Below are 18,671 nucleotides of genomic sequence, written 5' to 3' on the forward strand. Positions count from 1 at the left end.
TTTTTGGGTAAAAGGAATAAGGAAGTATGAATGAATTTGTGAATTTGCTGAAAGAAAATGATGTCTTTGAACTTCCATAAGAATATTAAAGTTTCATTCCTCAATCTCATAACAAAGGACAAGGCTTAGTTAACAGTGTAACTAACATCTGCGTCTATGAATACCTCTAAGCTATCAGTTGACCCTTCAGTTAATGAATATTCATTGAGCACGCAAGGGCCAGGCCTTGTGCTCGGCACTCAGGTTATAACTGAACCGGAAGAGCTGTGACTGCCACCAAGGCTGACTTTTCTTAAGAGTGCCATAAACAAGCCAGCAACCTCAAAACTTTCCCGGACATCCCTGCTTGTGATACTGGCCTGGGCCCTCCCCCTGCTTTGGTCAGTCAAGTTACTGTGTTCTCCAGCCCACCTCTTTGTCCTACTGCCTCAAGCTACCAGAAACAGGTAGTAACAGTTCTGTACTAACTGGAAATGGCTAGAAAATGGCCTTTCGGGCACATTTTTTTCCTTGCCTGCTGGCGAAAAGGATTTATATCTCAACATGTACATCACAGCCCACCCTTGGGCATCCTCATGAATGAGACTTTCAGGCAAGGGTGTGGGCACAGGACTTGCGTGCCAGTGGGCAGAGAACTCTGCGTGGCCCTTCACACAGGCCTGGCCGAACACAGCCTTTAGTGTTTAAGCAGTTAGAGTTTTAGGACCAGAAAAGAATCTCACCTTTTAAACAGCAAAACCAAACCAAAAACAAAACCCAAAAAACAAACAAAAAAGCCCGGATGACAGCAAGTTTGGCACAAGAGTATCTAATATTTTTTGGCTGGTACAGATCACATAACACCAAGATTAGGAATGTAAAAAAAAAAAAAAAAAAAACTCCCAAAGAGTTAAAGGAAAGTCCAGGAAAAGATGACACAAATTCCTTTTTGTTTGAGTGGAGTACTTGGGTAAGTTTTCCCTTTTGCACAGAAAAGGACGGCTGAGATGGAAACCCGGCTGACTTTCACAGAACATGCCTGATTTTTGTTGAAGGTCAACCTAAAATAAAAGAAAATATTTAATTTTCTTCATTTGAGGAAAAAAAGTAAAATACTGAAGATAGTTACTTATTTTAACAAGTATTTTTTAAATTAATTAATTAATTAATTTGGCTGCACTGGGTCTTAGTTGTGGCATGAGGGACCTAGTTCCCTGACCAGGGATCGAACCCGGGACCCTGCATTGGGAGCGCGGAGTCTTAACCGCTGGACCACCAGGGAAGTCCCAACAAGTTTTTCTTATGAATATAAACAAATTGCTATTATTCATGCCACGGCTAAGAGTGAGGCATCACTGGCATCACTTTAGGGCTGAAATGCTTCTTGATTATGTCATAAAGTTGATTCATTTAAGACTAGACCAGTGACTTCAGGTATACTTGACTGAACAAAGCTGACAGGGAGTTTATCCTGAACTAGTTCACAGATGTGAGAACCATCAATCAGAAAGAGCACAAAGCTCAGTGTCCTTTCTTTCAAATAATAAGGACATAGGGAAACTTCAGATGAGACTATGTGTGTTATGGCCTTACCTAAAAGAACAGACATTAAAGAGATGAGGCTATTCAGTCCTTATTTACCATCATATGCTTAAACTCACTTCAGGCCTTCCCTTCAGGTGTCTGTGCCCTAGGTTCCTTCGAATCCAGTTTTTGAGGCTGTTGGTGGAGGCTGTCTAGCTTCTGCATATCTTCTGTAAGACCATTTCTAAGATCCTCGTTGTTTCTCAGAAATTCTTTCACCACTTCCAGTTGATTTAAGATCTGTAAGAAGAAACCATACAATGTACAGCTTAGATAATTTTATAGCAGACTTAAAATTCAGATGAAAAACTTACTAGCTCCAAGACTGGCTCCTGTTCATGTGTCTACCAATAGCTGGTACTGGGGCCACACAAGGGCGTGTTTGCTTGTCTCCTTAACATTTTTTGCTTTTAGGGATTAATATCCAAAATATATAAAGAGGGACTTCCCTGGTGGCGCAGTGGTTAAGAATCCGCCTGCCAGTGCAAGGGACACAGGTTTGATCCCTGGTCCGGGAAGATCCCACATGCCGCGGGGCAACTGGGCCCGTGGTCCACAACTAATGAGCCTGCGCTCTAGAGCCCTCGAGCCACAACTGCTAAAGCCCGTGCGCTCTAGGGCCCGTGCTCCGCAACAAGAGAAGCCACTGCAGTAAGAAGCCCGCGCACCGCGAGGAAGAGTAGCCCCCACTCGCCACGACTAGAGAAAGCCTGTGCGCAGCAACAAAGACCCAACACAGCCAAAAAAAATAAAAAATTATACACACACACACACACGCACACACATATATATAAAAAGAACTCACACAATTCAATAGCAAAAAAACCAGACAACCCAATTAAAAAATGGGCAAAGGACCTGAATAGACATTTTCCCAAAGAACTGAATAGACATTTTCCAAAAGAAGACATACAAATGGCCAACAGGTACAGGCAAAGGTGCTCAACATCATTAATCACCAGAGAAATGAAAATTAAAACCACAATGAGGTATCACCTCACACCTGTTAGAATGGTCATCATCGAGAATCCTCTGGCGGTCCAGTGGTTAGGACTCTGTGTTCTCACTGCCAAGGGCCCGGGTTCAATCCCTGGTCGGGGAACTAAGACCCCACAAGCCATGCGGCACGGCCAAAAAAAAAGGACAGTCATCATCAAAAAGAGGTAACAAATGTTGGCGAGGATGTGGAGAAAAGGGAACCCTCGTACACTGCTGGAGGGAATGTAAATTGGTGTAGCCACTCTGGAAAACAGTATGGAGGATCCTCAAAAACTTAAAAAAGGAACCACCAGGTGATCTAGAAATTTTACTTCTGGGAATATATCTGAAGAAAACAAAAACACCACGCTGAAGAGATATCTGCATCTCCATGTTAATTAGCAGCATTATTCACAATAGCTAAGACAAGGAAACAACGTGAGGGTCCATCAACAGATGAATAGGTAAAGAAGATGTGGTATATATATATACAATGGAATATTACTTGGCCATAAAAAAGACGAAAATCCTACCATTGGAGACAACATGGATGGACCCAGAGGGCGTTATGCTAAGTTAAGTCAAACAGAGAGAGATAGATACTGTATGATCTCACTTATATGTGGAATCTAAAACAAAAACAAAAAAATAAACTCACATAAAAAGGGATCAAATTTGCAGTTACCAGAGGTGGGAATAGGGAATTGGATGAAGGTGGTCAAAAGGTACAAACTTCTAGTTTACAAGATAAATAAGTACTAGGGATGTAATGTACAACACAATGACAATAGTTAACACTGCTGTATGGTATATTTGCAAGTTAAGTGAGTAAATCTTAAGCATTCTTATCACAAGGTAAAAAACACTTTTTTCCTTTTTTTGGTATCTATACGAGATGACAGACGTTAACTAAACTTATTGTGGTAATCATTTCACGATATATGTACGTCAAATCATTATGCTGTATACCTTAAACTTATACAGTGCTGTATGTCAATTATATCTCAAAAAAACTGGAAAAAAATTTTAAAAGATGATTTTTTTTTTTGCTGTAAAACTTCCTGCATTTGTACAAAAGGGCTATATGTCTATACCTATATGTGTGTGTGTGTGTGTATACACATATATACACACATACGTATACATACACATACATATATATGTATATATAAAAATAAAGCCCTTTCATTTTGAATTTTGTACCCATTTACTATGATTAAATACATTTACACATATATATACACACACACACATATATACAAATGTATACACTCACACATATAATGCTCTTTGATTTTGAATTTTGTACACACTTATTACTAGTAAATATGTATACATATATACATTTATTACTATTCAATATTTATAAAATATACATACATATTTACTAGTAATAAATATACTGGTACAAAGTTCAAGATGAACACAGGGTACAACGTAAAAAGTTGGTCCTCTTCCACATCCTGTCCCCAGTCACCCAGCTCCTCTTAAAGGTGACCACAATGAAGTTTCTTGTGTCTCTTCCAGAGACAGTCCATGCATTTACACGTGAGCATATATGTATATATGTGCACACCTTTTTAAAATTTCCGCTTTATTGAGACATAATTGGCACATGCACATTTTTAAAAACACAAATGGCAGCATATTAGACATTGTTCTTCAACTGATTTTTTTCTATATCAGATTGTTAAGAGTGGCCTCATTATTTTTTTTAATGGCTGAATAGTTTTTCAGTTATGGATGTCTCATGTATTAACATATTATTTCAAACCTTCTGCTAAGAGAAATACTGCTGCAGTAACTAACCTGGGACATGTGTCATTTTGCATAAAGTGACAGGCTATTTGTAGGATCTGTTTTTAGAAGTGGAATGAAGTTTTAATTGATAGAGTTTTCTGTTTTAATGTTAATAGATTTTGCCAAAACTGTCATCTCTAGAGGTTATACCAATTTAAACTCCCACCAGTAACATCCTTCCTGACATTTAAACTAATAAAAGCATGTATTCTTAGAATAGTACCACGGAAGTGTTTTCACTTGGCTTATCCGAGGATACCCTCACTGGTCACTGTGCTTATTACAAAGAAGAGAGTTATTAATATTTTGGGGTGTGGTGAATTGTTTAAAATAAGGGACCCCCAATTCCAAGCTAAGTCAAGATGATCGACATCTAACGAAGGAAAGTGATGGAGTACCCTACTCGTAGCAGAGTGGTGGTTCTTAAACTTTAGAGATGTACACAATGGACTCTGGTGCAGTAGGGCTAGGGCAGAACCTAAGCAGCACCAGGTTATTGTGATGGCAGTGAGTGAGACGGTCGGTTGCAGAACGATGGCTGCCAGGGATGGGAGGGAGGGGAAGACTGCCTAGGGCTTGTGACCAGGATGAACAGGGAACAGGGAGGGCCAGGGTGGAGCTGAGGATGACCAGAGGTCTTCAGACAGGTTACTAAGTAGATGGGGATGTGCCCTTCAGCTGGAGCTGTTTATTACATGGCTAGAAACAAGCCTACAGCTCCTGAAAGATACCTGGGCTTTAAATAATAAATCTGGAAACCATAAAAACGTGAAATGAAGATTACATCAATGACATAATTCACAGTGTACATTAGTAATTAGTAATTGCGGGTACTGCACTGTTAGCACTCATTGCCTGTGCCGGGTGCTCTAGATGCACCCCAGGGTTCTTCCCATTCCTTGGTTCCCAGCAGATGCCCGAGACCATGCCGGCCTGGTCTGTGCACCACACATACCCTCCAAGATGGAGTGGGGTCCTCCCTTCCCATAGACCTTCTCATTTCATGACTTGGGAGCTATGATCCTTTGTGCTGTCACCTCCTGACCCTCTCTGCTCTTGAAATGTGCTCAACAGGGGTGATTATTTTAGCTTGGGGGGAGGAGAAAGAGTCAAAAGGAGTTTTTAAATAAATTTATTAAGAATGGGGAAGGCTTATGCACGTTTATATGTTAAATGGGGAAGGAAGTAAAGATGGAAAAACAAAGTGCTAGAAAAGTAGTCAGACAGACTTGGATATTGAAGCCCAGCTTTGCCACTTAACTAGCTGTGTGACTTTGGGCAAGACACTTGACCTCTCTGAGCTTACTTCCATATATGCAAATATAGGATGATGATACCAACACCACCAAGCATTCCTGTGAGGATTAGAAATAATCTAGTAAAAGCACCTAGCACTGTGTCTGGTACATTCCTCCCTTCCGACAGTCATTTAACAAAAGTGTACCGAGAGTCTACTATGTGCCAGGCAGGCGCTGTTCTAGGCAAAAGATGCTTAGCGCCTCCATACTCCCAGGCACTTAAGCCAAAACCCTTGGACTTGTCTTTGATGCCTTTCCTTCTCTCCCACACCACACGTGCCCCCCTTCTCACCACCTCTACTCTTCACCCTTCCACCCTGGTCTGAACCACCACCTCTCTGACCTGGTACCTGTGGCAGCCTCCTAATGTCTCCCTGCTTCCATCTTTGGCCCCCGGCCCTGCATCCTCCACACGGCGGCCAGCGTGCTCCCTTCACCGTTCTGCTGCTCAGAACTCAGTGTGGCTGCCGCCTCAGGAGGAAGAGCCTGGATCCTCCCAACGGCCCACAAGGCTTCCCTTCGCTCAGCTCCTCACCGCACTCCAGCCAGCCTGCTTAGCTTGCCCTGCCCTCCGCCTGAACGCTCCTCCTCCAGAAGCGCACACGGCTGCTCCGCACCTCCTCCAAGGTATCGCTAAGTCTCAGCTTCCCAATGGGGCCTCCCTGGCCACCCCGCGCAACCCAACCTCCAGCCCCGTTCGGCCACTCCTGATCCCCACACTGTGCTCCACACAACCCTCCTCCTTCGACCTCGCCCATCATTGCTTATTATGCTGACCGTTTACCATCTGTTTTGTTCACTGATGCACGCCAAGCTTCTAGAACTGTGCCTGGCAAATAGTAGGCACTCACTCATGAAATAAATCTGGCCTATAACCAATGGAGTGTCACTTCCATCCTTTCCCTGCCTGCCTCGACTGCATTCTGTCACCTCCTCCCTGAGTTTCCCCCTGAAAGCGGTCCCCCCACCAGGGTTTAAGAAGTCAGTAATGATTTTCAAGAATGTGCAAGTTCTTTGCATGTTTTTTAGCCACTTACTGCGCTCAACGTTCTCTGGCTGAATTTTGAACCCCCCAGATCCTAACAGAGCGCCGGGGGCCGGCAGGTGTGTGTGAAGGGCTCTTGGGCGGCAGCTGCTGCTCCCATTTGGCTCTGAGGCGGACCGCGTCTTACAATCACAGTTATGCACGCAGTGTATTTTAATGGGAGCCCCCTTTTATAATGTTATCATTAAGGCTCGCCAATTGGACAGAAAAGAATGGAGATGATGAACTCTCTGCTTCGTGGTCCCTGGCACTCACTCCCGTGCTCCTTTCGGGGGACTGTCGCACTAAATCACCACCATTAACCCTTTCTTCTCAACTTGGCTTTCCAACCCGAGCTCTGCTGTTTTAATGAACACCAGAAACAGGTCTTGCTAAACATTCACACAAAAAGTGCCGCGGTCATAATACAACCACTGCATTTCTTGATTCCTAATTGCACATTTTTAAATACTTTAACATCTCGAATGAGAATGCGCCTTACCACTGATAGTGTCTTACAGGAAACTGGCAGCATTTTTTTTTCTTACAAGTGACTGAATTAATGGTGTGTCTTGCAATTCATAGTGTTTTAGAGTCACTGAAATTTGGTTTACCAAATCCTCTGACTTTGGAGACTAACCCAAAAGAACATGAATAATCGTATTTGCTGCTGAACTTTCAAAAGAGGTCTGTTCCACACATCGTGGAAAGCCATCCTTCAGCTTCTCAGAGATAACGTGCCAATCAGTCCGAACTTACAACTTGATCAATTGAAATATCAAGAGAAATGCCACGGTCCACTGAACAGAAAGCATGAAAAACGAGAATTTATCACCTTTATCTAGAGACTTGGGGACCCAGAGGACAAGCCAATTAACCCCAATTTCCTCTCTGTAAAACAGAGATAATGAAGGGTTGAAATTTACAATTGCTAGCTGCTCGGTGACATGAGAGCCGCTGCACGGCACGTGGGAAGGCAGGCCCAGGGCCAGAGCGGGAAGACCCCCGGGCCAGCCCTCACACCCCAGCCGTGAGGCCTTGAGCCCATCAGCACCTGCCCCTTAGGGTTGCTATAAAGCAGGGTATTACCCAGGTCCCTTCCCGCTCCCAACTTGCAGAGACTCCTGGTTTCAGTGTGTTGCTACTGATGCATTTTGCTCTTTGTTACACAAACAGGAAAAGAACTGCAGCTCCCTCAAGAAAGAGGAGAGAATTTCTGACGACTCAGGGACCGTGAGCCTGATCCCCCGGTTTTCTTCTGTTGTCTGACTCTGCTTTTAAAAGGAGCAGTGGAAAGAAAACTGGGGATGGTTCTAATGGCATTTTAAAGTAAAGCCAGATGAGGGACTTCCCTGGCGGTCCAGTGGCTAAGACTCCGCACTCCCAATGCAGGGGGCCTGGGTTCGCTCCCTGGTCAGGGAACTAGATCCCACCTGCCGCAACTAAGACCCAATGCAGCCAAACAAATAAATACTTTTTGAAAATAATAAAAAAAAATAAAGCCAGATGAAACAGATGGATTTAGAAAACAGCTTTAACAGCCTTATTCGTCACTTTAAATACCTATGGTGTGCCAGGGTGGGTGCACCCCAAAACCACTGGTACCCAGTCCCTGTGCTAAAGGAGTTCATCAAGCTGAGTAAAGCACCTGGGTCAAGGTCAGAAGAGTTAGCGTCGGCATACGGACCAGTACGGAGCATGGCCTAAAAAATGAAATAGACACTTTGTATTAAAACACGCTGTGTTTCACGAGGTAGCCAGTAAAACTACTTTCCTCGGACGAGGTGGAATTGGAGAGGTAAAATGATCTGTCCAAGACATCCTGGGAATCTGGAATTCTAATCCAGCAAGTGCTGGGCTATTTCTGAACCTTACCAAAATATAATTCTACTACTGTTAGTTTTTTTAATATCTTGCATGTAACAAAGGGGACTCATATCTCCTGTACTTGAGACGATCGTTAGCTTGCAGCGTCCTGAGCTAGAAGCCTTGACGATCCTTTAACCCCTCCTTCGCCACCTCCCGCCGGCCCCGGGCCACGCCCCAAGTAATCTAACCAGCCACTGCGGCTCGGCCCCAGTAGTGCCTCCCGCACCCGGCTCCTCCCCCACACCTCTAGCTTCTGTCCTCTTTCTCTCACCCTCACACAACTGCCAAGAGCCTCCTGGCTCGTCTCCAACCTCCAAGTGCCATTAAGACGTCACTTTCTAAAAGCCCTATCTGATCTATTCATTTACTCTCTCCTGATTTAAAACCTCTGTTGGCTCCCAACTGCTTTTTGGGAATTAGGTCCAAACCCCTTAGTGAGGCATAGAAGACCTTTCAAAACATGGCTTCGACCTACCTGACCACCCTCACAACCGACCATACCTCCCTCCTACGTCGCCTCGTCACTGTCTGGCCCAGGCTAGTCTTTCATGTCTTGGCAAATGCTCTTGCCAATTTGCTGAACTCTGATTTGATTCTTAGTCCCAGCTCAACAGCGCCTTCTCAGCAAAGCCTTTTTCTGCAATCGCCCCTCTGAGCTGCAGAGTCGCGGGAGCCTGCGGTTCAGGATTCTGTGGCCGCCCTTCCTGTGGTCTTCCACTCTGTGGCACATATTAGCACCCAAATGTTTGCTGATGGGGTGAAAACATTTGTTTAAGGGTAACAGTAATCTATGCCAAAAGAATATCCATTTCTGGAAATTATCTGACTTTTAAAGCAGAAACATAACCGTTAATAAGTTAAAATGTGCTACTCTTCCTCCCTGGTGCCTTTCTTTGTTTTGTTTACTCACACAGAGGATATAATGTTTTTTTTTTTTTTTTTTTTTTTACCTCTTCAGGCAACACCTCTTGTCCCTTTGCTTGAAGATAGAGCTCTTGAAGTTTTTCCTTTAGTAACTCCATTTCTATCTCGTTTACTTGGTGCTCACTCAGGTAAACTCCTGTTTCACAGTCACACCCATCTGGCTGATCCTCCTCAGGGATGTAAACAGCCCAGTCAGATGTCAACAGCTGTTGGGTTACCGAACAAATATATGAACTGATTGAATGGAAAAGATATTCCAAAAAAAAAAAGATATTCAAAGAATTTGTAATTAAACATCGTTGACTGGATCCAGTCTAAAAACATCCCGTGACCACAGAAAAGCTGCTCAGCCCAATCACGATTCTGACTTCATATCAATGTTGTTCCCCTACTTACATTCTAGAATTTTGTTTAAATCTAATAAGCTTCAAATTCTAAATGAGTGACTGTGATTCCTTTTTTTCCCCCTTAGGTCTTTATGCAGGAACTGTTAAACGTGATTTTTTACCTGTTCTATTCGGGAGTATACCGCCACAATCTCTGGGATATTCTTAAATTCATTCAGAAAATTTTGGATCTTTATCTGAAAATCTCGAAGCCACACAGAAGATACTTTCATCTCTGAAGAGTGCATGATCTCGTTACGACACTTAATCACCTATAGAAAGACAAAAAAAAGAGAAAAGCCTTCAAAGGCCAATAGTGGGGTAAACTGAGATTTTGTAGTTCCAGAGAAAGACTGTTGAAAGGCCTTGTTAATTCTAAAATCCACAAGTGTGTGGTCTGCAGGTGCCGTCAAGGCTCGAGGGGGATGTTCAACCCCCAGCCACTTGAATAAATTAATTGGGGTAAGAAATACAAACAAGCCTATAACTGTCGCTAGTCCTTGAAATCTCGTGGCCGGGTGGGTATCTCTCGCGCAATCCCCCAAATGCCCTAACTTAAAACAACCTGCCAAAGAGCAAAACTATTGGCTACTGGCTCTGAGAATACCCAAAGGCCAAGGCAGACAATGCAAAACTCTTTTAATATACATTTCATGCCAAGTCTTCCACACTCTTGGTTAAAAGCTACCAAAGGGGTCGATTTTATACTGTGATAGTTTTTGAGTCTGCTGATGATAAAGGATTCTCAGTCCCTTCAGCTGCTGGCATGCTAGCAAAATATACATGCATTTTCTCTACACATTATAAATAATCCAGGTATGCTATATACCCTTTTCAAGGATCCTTAGAGTAACAAATGTGCCAGAGCTGTTCTCTGGCGAAACAGAGATAGTCTAAATCTCCCAGAGGAAGTCTGACAAGCGTAGCGACCTGTTCTGACACTGTTTATCCATTAGGGTTTATATTTTCCTCAGTTCTAGGTAAATTGGCCTTGCAACTGTTTAGCCAATGAGATTGAGAAGGGCAGGATTCCAATGCTGGCATCCAATGGACAGAATGACGCATTACTCTGTATTTGTTTTTTTTTTTTTAATATGGAAGATTACTTTGCTTCTGTTTATGGCAGAACAGGGAAGAGAAATTTGAGGCCTGTCGATTTAGTGGCAAACAGTGCAACAGCAGGTTGTTGGAAAAGTTCAACAGGGTAGGGTTGAAGGGTCAGTCTCCCGCCTGCATTCGCACAGGGGTTCTGGGACATCACAGAAGGTGCATGTGATGTGAGCCCTGCTTGCCTGCTCAGCGATGACAACTGTGGACCAAAGTCTAACTCCTTCGCACACCACTGTCTGGGGAGAGCCGTGAGCTCTGCCCACACGGCTGCTTTAGCAGCACGGGGTGTGGCTCCTGGCTGGTCTTCACAGTACCCACCCGACCAACTCTGTCTGCTTTTCAATCTGACAGTTCTTACCTCTGTGACTTTCTTTCGATCAACCTCGAAGTGATCACAGGAGTTGATGAGACTTAGAAGAGCAACCGCGTCACATTCCTCGGGTCCTGTTTTGTCTGCCAGTCCTCGGGGCATGAAGGCCTGCAGCAGGGGAGGCCCAAGGGGCACCCGAGTCTCCTCCAACCCTAGGAGACATCTATCTATATGGGGCTAGTGGGACAAATGCTATGTGCCTGTTCCCCAAATGATGACTGAAACTCTCTTACTGAGGTTTCAAGTTAGAGCCTCATGAGTCCAAAACACAAGTTGGGAAACAGTGCGGCAGCCAAGCCTCAGCCCAGGGCAATAACTGAAGAGTTGCTCCATCTGTCCACCTGCTATTACAGACACTTACACACTTGACCTAATTGTCCTTTCTTAATGGCATATAAGCATGAGGCAGGGGAAGAAACCACCCTTTTCTTTTCCTTACTGAAGTTTCAGTGGCTGAGTTGTTAAAGAAGATTTAAAAGTAATAGTTATTCCCAAGTGGACACTTTAAAATTACTCGAGAAAGTTCAGTATGGTAGTAGAAAGTTAAGAGTCTGGGCTGTGGAATGCGACAGATCTGGGGTGCAAATCCCAGCTCTGCCACTTGTCAACTGCGTGACCTTGGGCAAGTTACCTATCCTCGGATTCCTCATCAGTAAATAGGGGCTAACTGTCCTCATCTACCTTGAAGGATGTTTCGGGAATTAAATGAGTTAATGCGAGTAAACCACTTGCACGGTGCCTGGCACATGCTAATACACAGGCCACAAATGTTGGCAGTTATTATGCTGATGGTGCAAGGTGAGCAGGACCTACACAGGCGTTACAGACGGGGCCCCAGGGTTTGAGATACTAGATACAACAGAATGGCCTCGTTCGAGCATGAGCTCTCCTTCTGTAGCATTTTATGGTGTCATAGCAAGGCTTGGGCACATTTCTTCCCCGAAGTATTTCCAAACTTACATCTGAAGGCAACAACTTTACCAAGCTACGAAGCTCGAGAGTACATGCCTGCCAAGGGACTAGAAGAGATGACATATGAAAAATGACTCGCCAAAGAAGAACTCTGAATAAAGAGACCTGCTCCCTTGAAAACAAACACATTTCCGTAGGCATCAACCGTGCTGCTTCCTACAGTGCTCATGGTGCTATGTGGAAAAAGGAACGTGGTATGGGCCGACACCCCCCAAGGAGAGTCAGGGCTCTGTTCCTGATGGTGGCAGAATCACACACCTCGGCCTCATGTAACTGAGAAGAATTCTACACACACTGGATGGCCCCTATCAAGAGGTACAGTAGCCAAGACCATCACTGTCTCTGGCCAGCCCGCTGAAAGTAGATCATGGATGTTACAAGTGTTAACAAAGAACTAATGTATCACAGGCAAACTAATTTGATGAAATAGAGGAAAAAAAAGAGGAAGGAAAGAAACACTGCTTATTCCAACTGTGGCTGAGAGGAACACCCAAAGTGGGAGGGGCCTTAGTTGCCTCAAAACCAAGCAGAGTTTTTCTTTCCCATTACAAGGTATGTCCAGTCTGGCATTTTCTCACCAATATAAACCTGTCTCTCCCACGTCAAGGTTTTATTCTAGTACTTCTTTCCTTTCCTCAGAACCAGAAGCCGACAGAGGCTCTGCCGCCTCCTTGCCTCTGAAAGCTGTTTCTTAAAATGGTATCGCCTACCGCCAGGTTCCGTACGTGACAAGCACAGGGTGAGAAACACACGCTATTGCCTCTCACTACCCCCTCCTGTCTCTTCACTGAGTAGTAGGAGACAAGGGTGGAGAAATAAACAGGGGCCAGACGTGCTGGGCCTTACTGGACTTGACAAGGAGTTTGGAGTTTACTCTAAGGACATCGGGAAGCCATCCAAGGGTTTTGGGCAAAGGAAGAAAGCGATCTGATTCCCACATGAAGACCGCACATCCTGCTGTGTGAAGGACCAACCAGGGGTGAGCAGAGCAGCAGAGGCGGCCAGGTGGGAGGCTGGCAGGAGAGGGGGCGAGAGCTGTGATGCAGAGATGGCGAGGATGATTCCAAAGATAATTTGCACGTTACAAATAAGAGGGGTGGGGGGGGGAAAGAGATGAAGCAAGAATGACTGTAGGTAGTTGGTGGTGGGGCATGGGCGCAGGCTGGCGGGGAGAGATGAAGAGTCCTGCTTGAGAAGAAAAGACGAAGTACCCAGGAGGTGGTGAAGTGGAGGCATCAAGTAGCAGCTGGGTATGGGCCCCCGGAGCGCAGAACAGCGCATTGCTAGGGGTACCAATCTGGGAGCCGTCAGCAGAAACGTAGTATTTAATATTTCACTCCACGGGCCTGGGCAGTATCACCAGGGGAGAAGGCGGGATGGCGAGGGACAGAAAAGGCCCGAGGAAGGCCAACCGACACTCAGAAGGAGGCTAAGGAGGAGCCGGGGAGACAGGAGGAAACCCAGGAGGGGAGGATGTCACAAAGCCAGGGCTGTTTCAAGAAGAGTGGCCTGCAGTGCGGCAGCGCCGAATAGCTGAGAGATAGGAAGGGCGAGGCCAGAGAACGGAAGGTCACGTGTGCCCCTGACAAGACATGCAGTGGAGTGGCGGGGCAGAAGGCAGAGGGGAGTGGGTTGAAGAGTCAACGGGACCTGCATGAACCCTGAAAAGAGAATTAGGCATAAAGCACTTTTTGAGAAGTTCTACTGGGTATGTATGTGGGAGGCAGTTAGAGAAATGGGGAGACAGCTGGACGGAATGGATGAAGGACGTTTTTCTTTCTTTTCAAATTTTATTTTCCAAGTATTCACTCAATTCTTTTTTAAAAAAAGCTTTATTAAGATGTAATTCACATACCATATAATTCACCCATTTAAAGTACACAGTCCTTCATGGAAAAGACTCTGACAAGTACAGGTTTCTGGTAACTGACTATACTGCTGAACTGAATGAATAAGCATTTTCAGAACTCTAATGGAAAACTGATGAATTCACAAAAGTGCTAACAAAAGATCAAGATGAAAAAAAAAATTAATTACATGGGACTGAGTGAACTGATGAGGATGATTATAATTTTTGTGACTTTCTGTGTGAATTAAAAAAAAAAAATCCCACAAGGACTCAGAGGCAAAAAATATACAAATCAATTTTCACTGCAAAGTAAAGGAGCTGTTACCGTGGAGGATTACTGGACCGAACGCCAATATCATGACATATGAGCGTGTTTCGTGTTCGGTAATTGCAGTCGTTGTTGCTTTTGTTGTGGTCATCCATTTACAACGCTTGGTGTCAGTTTATCTATCTCTTGTAAAAATAAAATACAGTGTGTGTGTGTGAAAAAAAAAAGAATGTGAATACAGGGAACTTTGGGAAACTAGAAAATCTAGAAAGGATTCATTGGTAATTATTTATTTTCAATGAATAAAATAAAATGTAATAATACGGCTAAAAAAATAAATAAAGTACACAGTTCTTTGTGATGACATGGATGGATCTTGAGGGCATTATGCTAAGTGAAGTAAGTCAGACAGAGAAAAACAAATACCATATGATCTCACTTATTCGTGGAACCTAAAACAAAAACCCCAGCTCGCAGATGCAGAGAACAGACTGGTGGTTGCCAGAGGTGGGGGGTGGGGAGTGAGCAAAATAGGTGAAGGGGGTCAAAAGGTACCAACTTCCAGTTATAAAATAAATAAGTCCTGGGGATGTAATCCACAGCATGGTGACTATAGTTAATAATACTGTACTGCAGTATTTGAAAGTTGCTAAGAGAGCAGATCTTGAAAGTTCTCATCACAAGAAAAAAAAATTTGCAACCACACATGGTAGTGGACATTAACTAGACTTACTGTGGTGATCATTTCACAAAGTATTAAATATCGAATCATTATGTTGTATACCTGAAATTAATATAACGTTACAATCAATTACACCTCAATAAAAAAAATTAAGCATTTACAGTTTAGTGGTTTTCAGTATATTCACAGAGTTGCACAACTATCACCACAATTTTAGGACATTTTCATCACCCCAAAAAGAAACCCTCTACCCATTAGCTATTGCCCCCTCTCTCCTTCAGGCCCTGGCAACTACTAATCTACTTTCTGCCTCTATAGATTTGGCTATTCTAGACATTTCATATAAATGGAATCATACAATATATGACTGGCTTCTTTCACTTAGCATAATGTTTTCAAGGTTCATGCAATACTGTAGCATGTATCAGTACTTCATTCCTTTTTATGGCTAAATAATATCCCATTGTATGGATAAACCACATTTTGGTTATCCACTCATCAGCTGATGGACATGTGTGTTGTTTCCACCTCTTGGCTATTGTGAAGAGTACGGCTATGAACATTCGTGCACAGGTTTTTGTGGGGACACATGTTTCCACTTCATCAGGTATGTACCTAGGAGTGGCACTGCTAAGTCATATATTAACTCTACACTGAAATCTCTTTCTTTAAAAAAATTGAATAAACCAAGGCAGTACTAAGGCTATTTGTACGGTGATGGGAATAAACTGGGAGGTTGCAAGAGTGGAGACTCAAAGTCCTTGGGCAGGTGGGAGGGGATAAGGTCCAACACTCAAGTGGAGGGACAGGGCGGTAAGAGGAGAAACGCCCTTCCTCCTTTGTAGCAGAAGGAAGAAGATGGTGCACATTGAGGTAGGTTGGTAGGTCTGGTAAAAAGGTAAGAAAGCGAGAGCAAGGTTAGCAGCTGGGATTGCAGGTGGGGGAAGAGGAGTGGGAGCTCAGCGAAGGAGAGGCAGCAACAGTTGTTTCCGGGAACAGGAACCCACGGAGAGACAGGGCCAGGCTGCTGGGCTCGTGATCAAGAACTGAAAGCGAAAGATCCCTCGAAAGATTCTTCCCCAGAGCAGCAGGTGTGGTGTCATCAGGGCTGGAGCTGGGCCTGGCAAGTGCAGAGAAAGGAGGAAGAAGACCGAGACAACTGCAAGGGACTGAACAGAAGGATGGACTGTGGAATCTGGGCTGGCTGAGGAAGCAAAGGAAGCTGGGAGGGCAGAGGCTGCTGGGGATTGGGAGAGCTGTGGACTTTGGAGAGGGACGAGGGGTGGGGCAGAGGTGGGGGCGGGTTGAATAAGTACACCGAGGGCAAGCAGGATGTTGGACACCGCAGCTCCCTGTGCTGACACAGTCCGGGTGTGAGCATGCAAGTGGGAGGCTGAGGTCGAGAGGATCACAGGATGTTTGACAGGGGAGTCCAGCTTGGGGAGAGAATATATACATGTGGTTGGACTAGGTCTGCAGGTGACAGCAATGAAGAAGGGAAAGAGCGGCAGAAACAGGTGGCATGGGCTTCAAGAGGATTCTGAGGGTATGAAAGCAGTGACAGAAAGCAAACAAGTGAGGGACGGTCATAGCAAAGGGTAGAGTTTTAAGTTTTCTTCTTTTCTAAGTAAAAGCAGAAGTTGGCAATTCTATGGCAGCAACAAACAAACGGGGGAGAGGGTAGGATGGGTTTACTGGACCACGATAGCCAGAAGTCTGGGGGCCACCGATATAGTCCAACTTCCTCATTTTTGAGGTTAGGGAACAGAGGCTGGCCCAGTGGTGCACCACAGCAGCTGGGCGGAGATTCTGATCCCTGCTTCCCAGGCACCAAGCCTGTGCCTGCTGGTAACTAGCATGTAGACTGACTCCAGAGGTGAATTTGTGTTAGGAGGCTACTTCGACTCCCCCTCCCCCCCTCCTACTGGGCTTCTGGCAAATATCAAAAAAAATTCTTCAATCAGCCCAGCTAGTAAGTCACATCACCAAGATCGGAAAACGGGCCGAACAGTCCCCTTTTATCTGGCTGCCTACCCCACCCCTACCTCCCCAAAGTTTTACTCCTTAGCTAGGCACTTAAGGTCCTTTCTATCTTAACCCCAACTTCCCTTGGCTTATTCTGCCATCCTCATGGCACCTTACAGACAAAGTGAGCTACGCAGGGAGCCTACCCTCAAATAGGCCTTGCCTGCTTCTCCCTCTGTGCCTGTACCCATGATGCCCACTCTACATCTTGCCCCAGCGTCCCTTGTTGAAATCTTCTACTTCACTAAGCTGCGTTGGGTCCGATATAACAGCCGTGAGCCGCCGAGACACTACACCCTTGATCAAAAGCCCAATCTCTCTCTGCATCTGTTTATGGGGGCCCAGCTCCCACACAGACCCAACAGACGCCCCGGGCTCCAGGTAACTCCTACCTGGTGGGCCAACTCCTCCTACCCTCCCGACCGCAGGTGCTTACCTTGGCCACCTCCCAGGCGTCGACCGGCCAGCGGACCGGCCGGCAGTTTCCCCAGTGAACGTCTCCATTTCTGCTGGTGTGATGTTTCAAAATCTCCCGTTTCCACTCTGCGCACACCTGACACTGAGGCTGAAACTACAGGGGGCGGCGGTGAGGAGGGGCCCGGGAGGGAGGGGCGGCGTCTGGGCATCTGAACCCCAGGCACGGCGGTCGGCCCGGCTCCGGGGAGGGCACGAGGCACTGCGCCCGCGGACGGGGTGAGGGGCGACGGTCAAGACCCCGGGCCGGGTGCTCACCTGGCGGGCGCGCGGGCTGCACCGCGAGCCGCTGCGGCAGGTGGCGAGGGGGCCCAGGCCGGGGGCGGCGGCTAGCAGGCTGCGGTGGAAGGCGAGCACCTCGCGGCCGACGAAGCCCTGCAAGCAGCCGCGTAGCAGTAGCAGGCAGTGGCCCGCCTTCACCCAGTTCTTGTACTCGGCGCAGTTGAGGCGCGCAGCCAGCTCAGAGAGCACCATGCCGGGAACGAGCCCGCGGGGCCACGGAGCGAGGGGCGGGGCGGACGGTCGTGCGCGGGCGCGCCCGAGGCGACGGCGGCGCTCTGGGCGTGGCCCCGCCCGAAGGCGCCCCGGATTCCCCCAACCGCCAGGCGGCAGGGAGTTCTAGTTTCCGGGGCACGTCGGCCCCACCCCCGTCTTAGATGGCGACTGACGCGTTATGTACTTTGGTGCTCGCCCAGAAAGCCTCTACTCTGTTCCCCCAAACTGAGACCTCGCCAGCCAACGATTGGGCTCCCTCTCCTGAAGCCTGTGCTCCTGTTCTTTTTTTTTTATTATTGTAGAGGTGTAAGACGGTGCTCAAGACAGTTATTGAATTACTTACGTTCCTTGTGTTATACAATTCTAGAAAGTTTATTTAACTGGATCCTAAGCCCGCAGGTTGGCTGTAGCCTATCTGGACATTAGTGAAATTTGACCGTTGGCTGTCTGCACCGCGCACCTGTTAAGCGCCTGCGGTGTGCCAAGGTGACACAAAGCTCAGAGACATCCGCCATTGGGCTACCTAGCAGAGGCAAAACAGGACGACACATCACCCGGATTCTGGAGGGCTGCATCGCCCCGAG

The 18,671-nt window shown here is 46.0% G+C and overlaps 1 protein-coding gene across 2 annotated transcripts; it reads right to left on the minus strand.

Annotated features, from left to right (window-relative positions):
• Positions 1 to 798: 798 nt before the first annotated feature.
• Positions 799 to 18,074, minus strand: LOC309839205 (uncharacterized protein CXorf38). 2 transcript variants are annotated; one of them, XM_082680854.1, is made up of 7 exons: positions 17,851 to 18,074; positions 17,555 to 17,689; positions 11,311 to 11,430; positions 9,965 to 10,114; positions 9,483 to 9,662; positions 1,641 to 1,803; positions 799 to 1,040 (listed from the first exon to the last, which is right to left on the minus strand). In XM_082680854.1, exons 1-6 carry the CDS (start codon positions 18,064 to 18,066, stop codon positions 1,642 to 1,644), a joined length of 963 nt encoding a protein of 320 aa, XP_082536980.1. In that variant the 5' UTR covers positions 18,067 to 18,074; the 3' UTR covers positions 799 to 1,040; position 1,641. The 2 variants fall into 2 exon arrangements, with proteins under 2 accessions (XP_082536980.1, XP_082536981.1); XM_082680855.1 differs by having other exon boundaries at positions 11,311 to 11,474; positions 17,851 to 18,052.
• Between the last annotated feature and the right edge of the window lie 597 nt (positions 18,075 to 18,671).

The sequence above is a fragment of the Grampus griseus genome (genome assembly GCF_964374135.1).
Source record: "Grampus griseus genome assembly, chromosome: X".
In the NCBI taxonomy this organism is placed as follows: domain Eukaryota; kingdom Metazoa; phylum Chordata; class Mammalia; order Artiodactyla; family Delphinidae; genus Grampus; species Grampus griseus.

Bases quoted from the DNA above. Each gene is read 5' to 3' on its own strand.
- LOC309839205 (XM_082680854.1), bottom strand. From the start codon at position 18,066: ATGGTGCTCTCTGAGCTGGCTGCGCGCCTCAACTGCGCCGAGTACAAG. The intron at 11,431-17,554 runs GTAAGCACCTGC...CCCCTGCTGCAG, and splicing joins ACGCCTGGGAGGTGGCCAAG to GCCTTCATGCCCCGAGGACT. The intron at 9,663-9,964 runs GTAAAAAATCAC...GTAACCCAACAG, and splicing joins TATACTCCCGAATAGAACAG to CTGTTGACATCTGACTGGGC.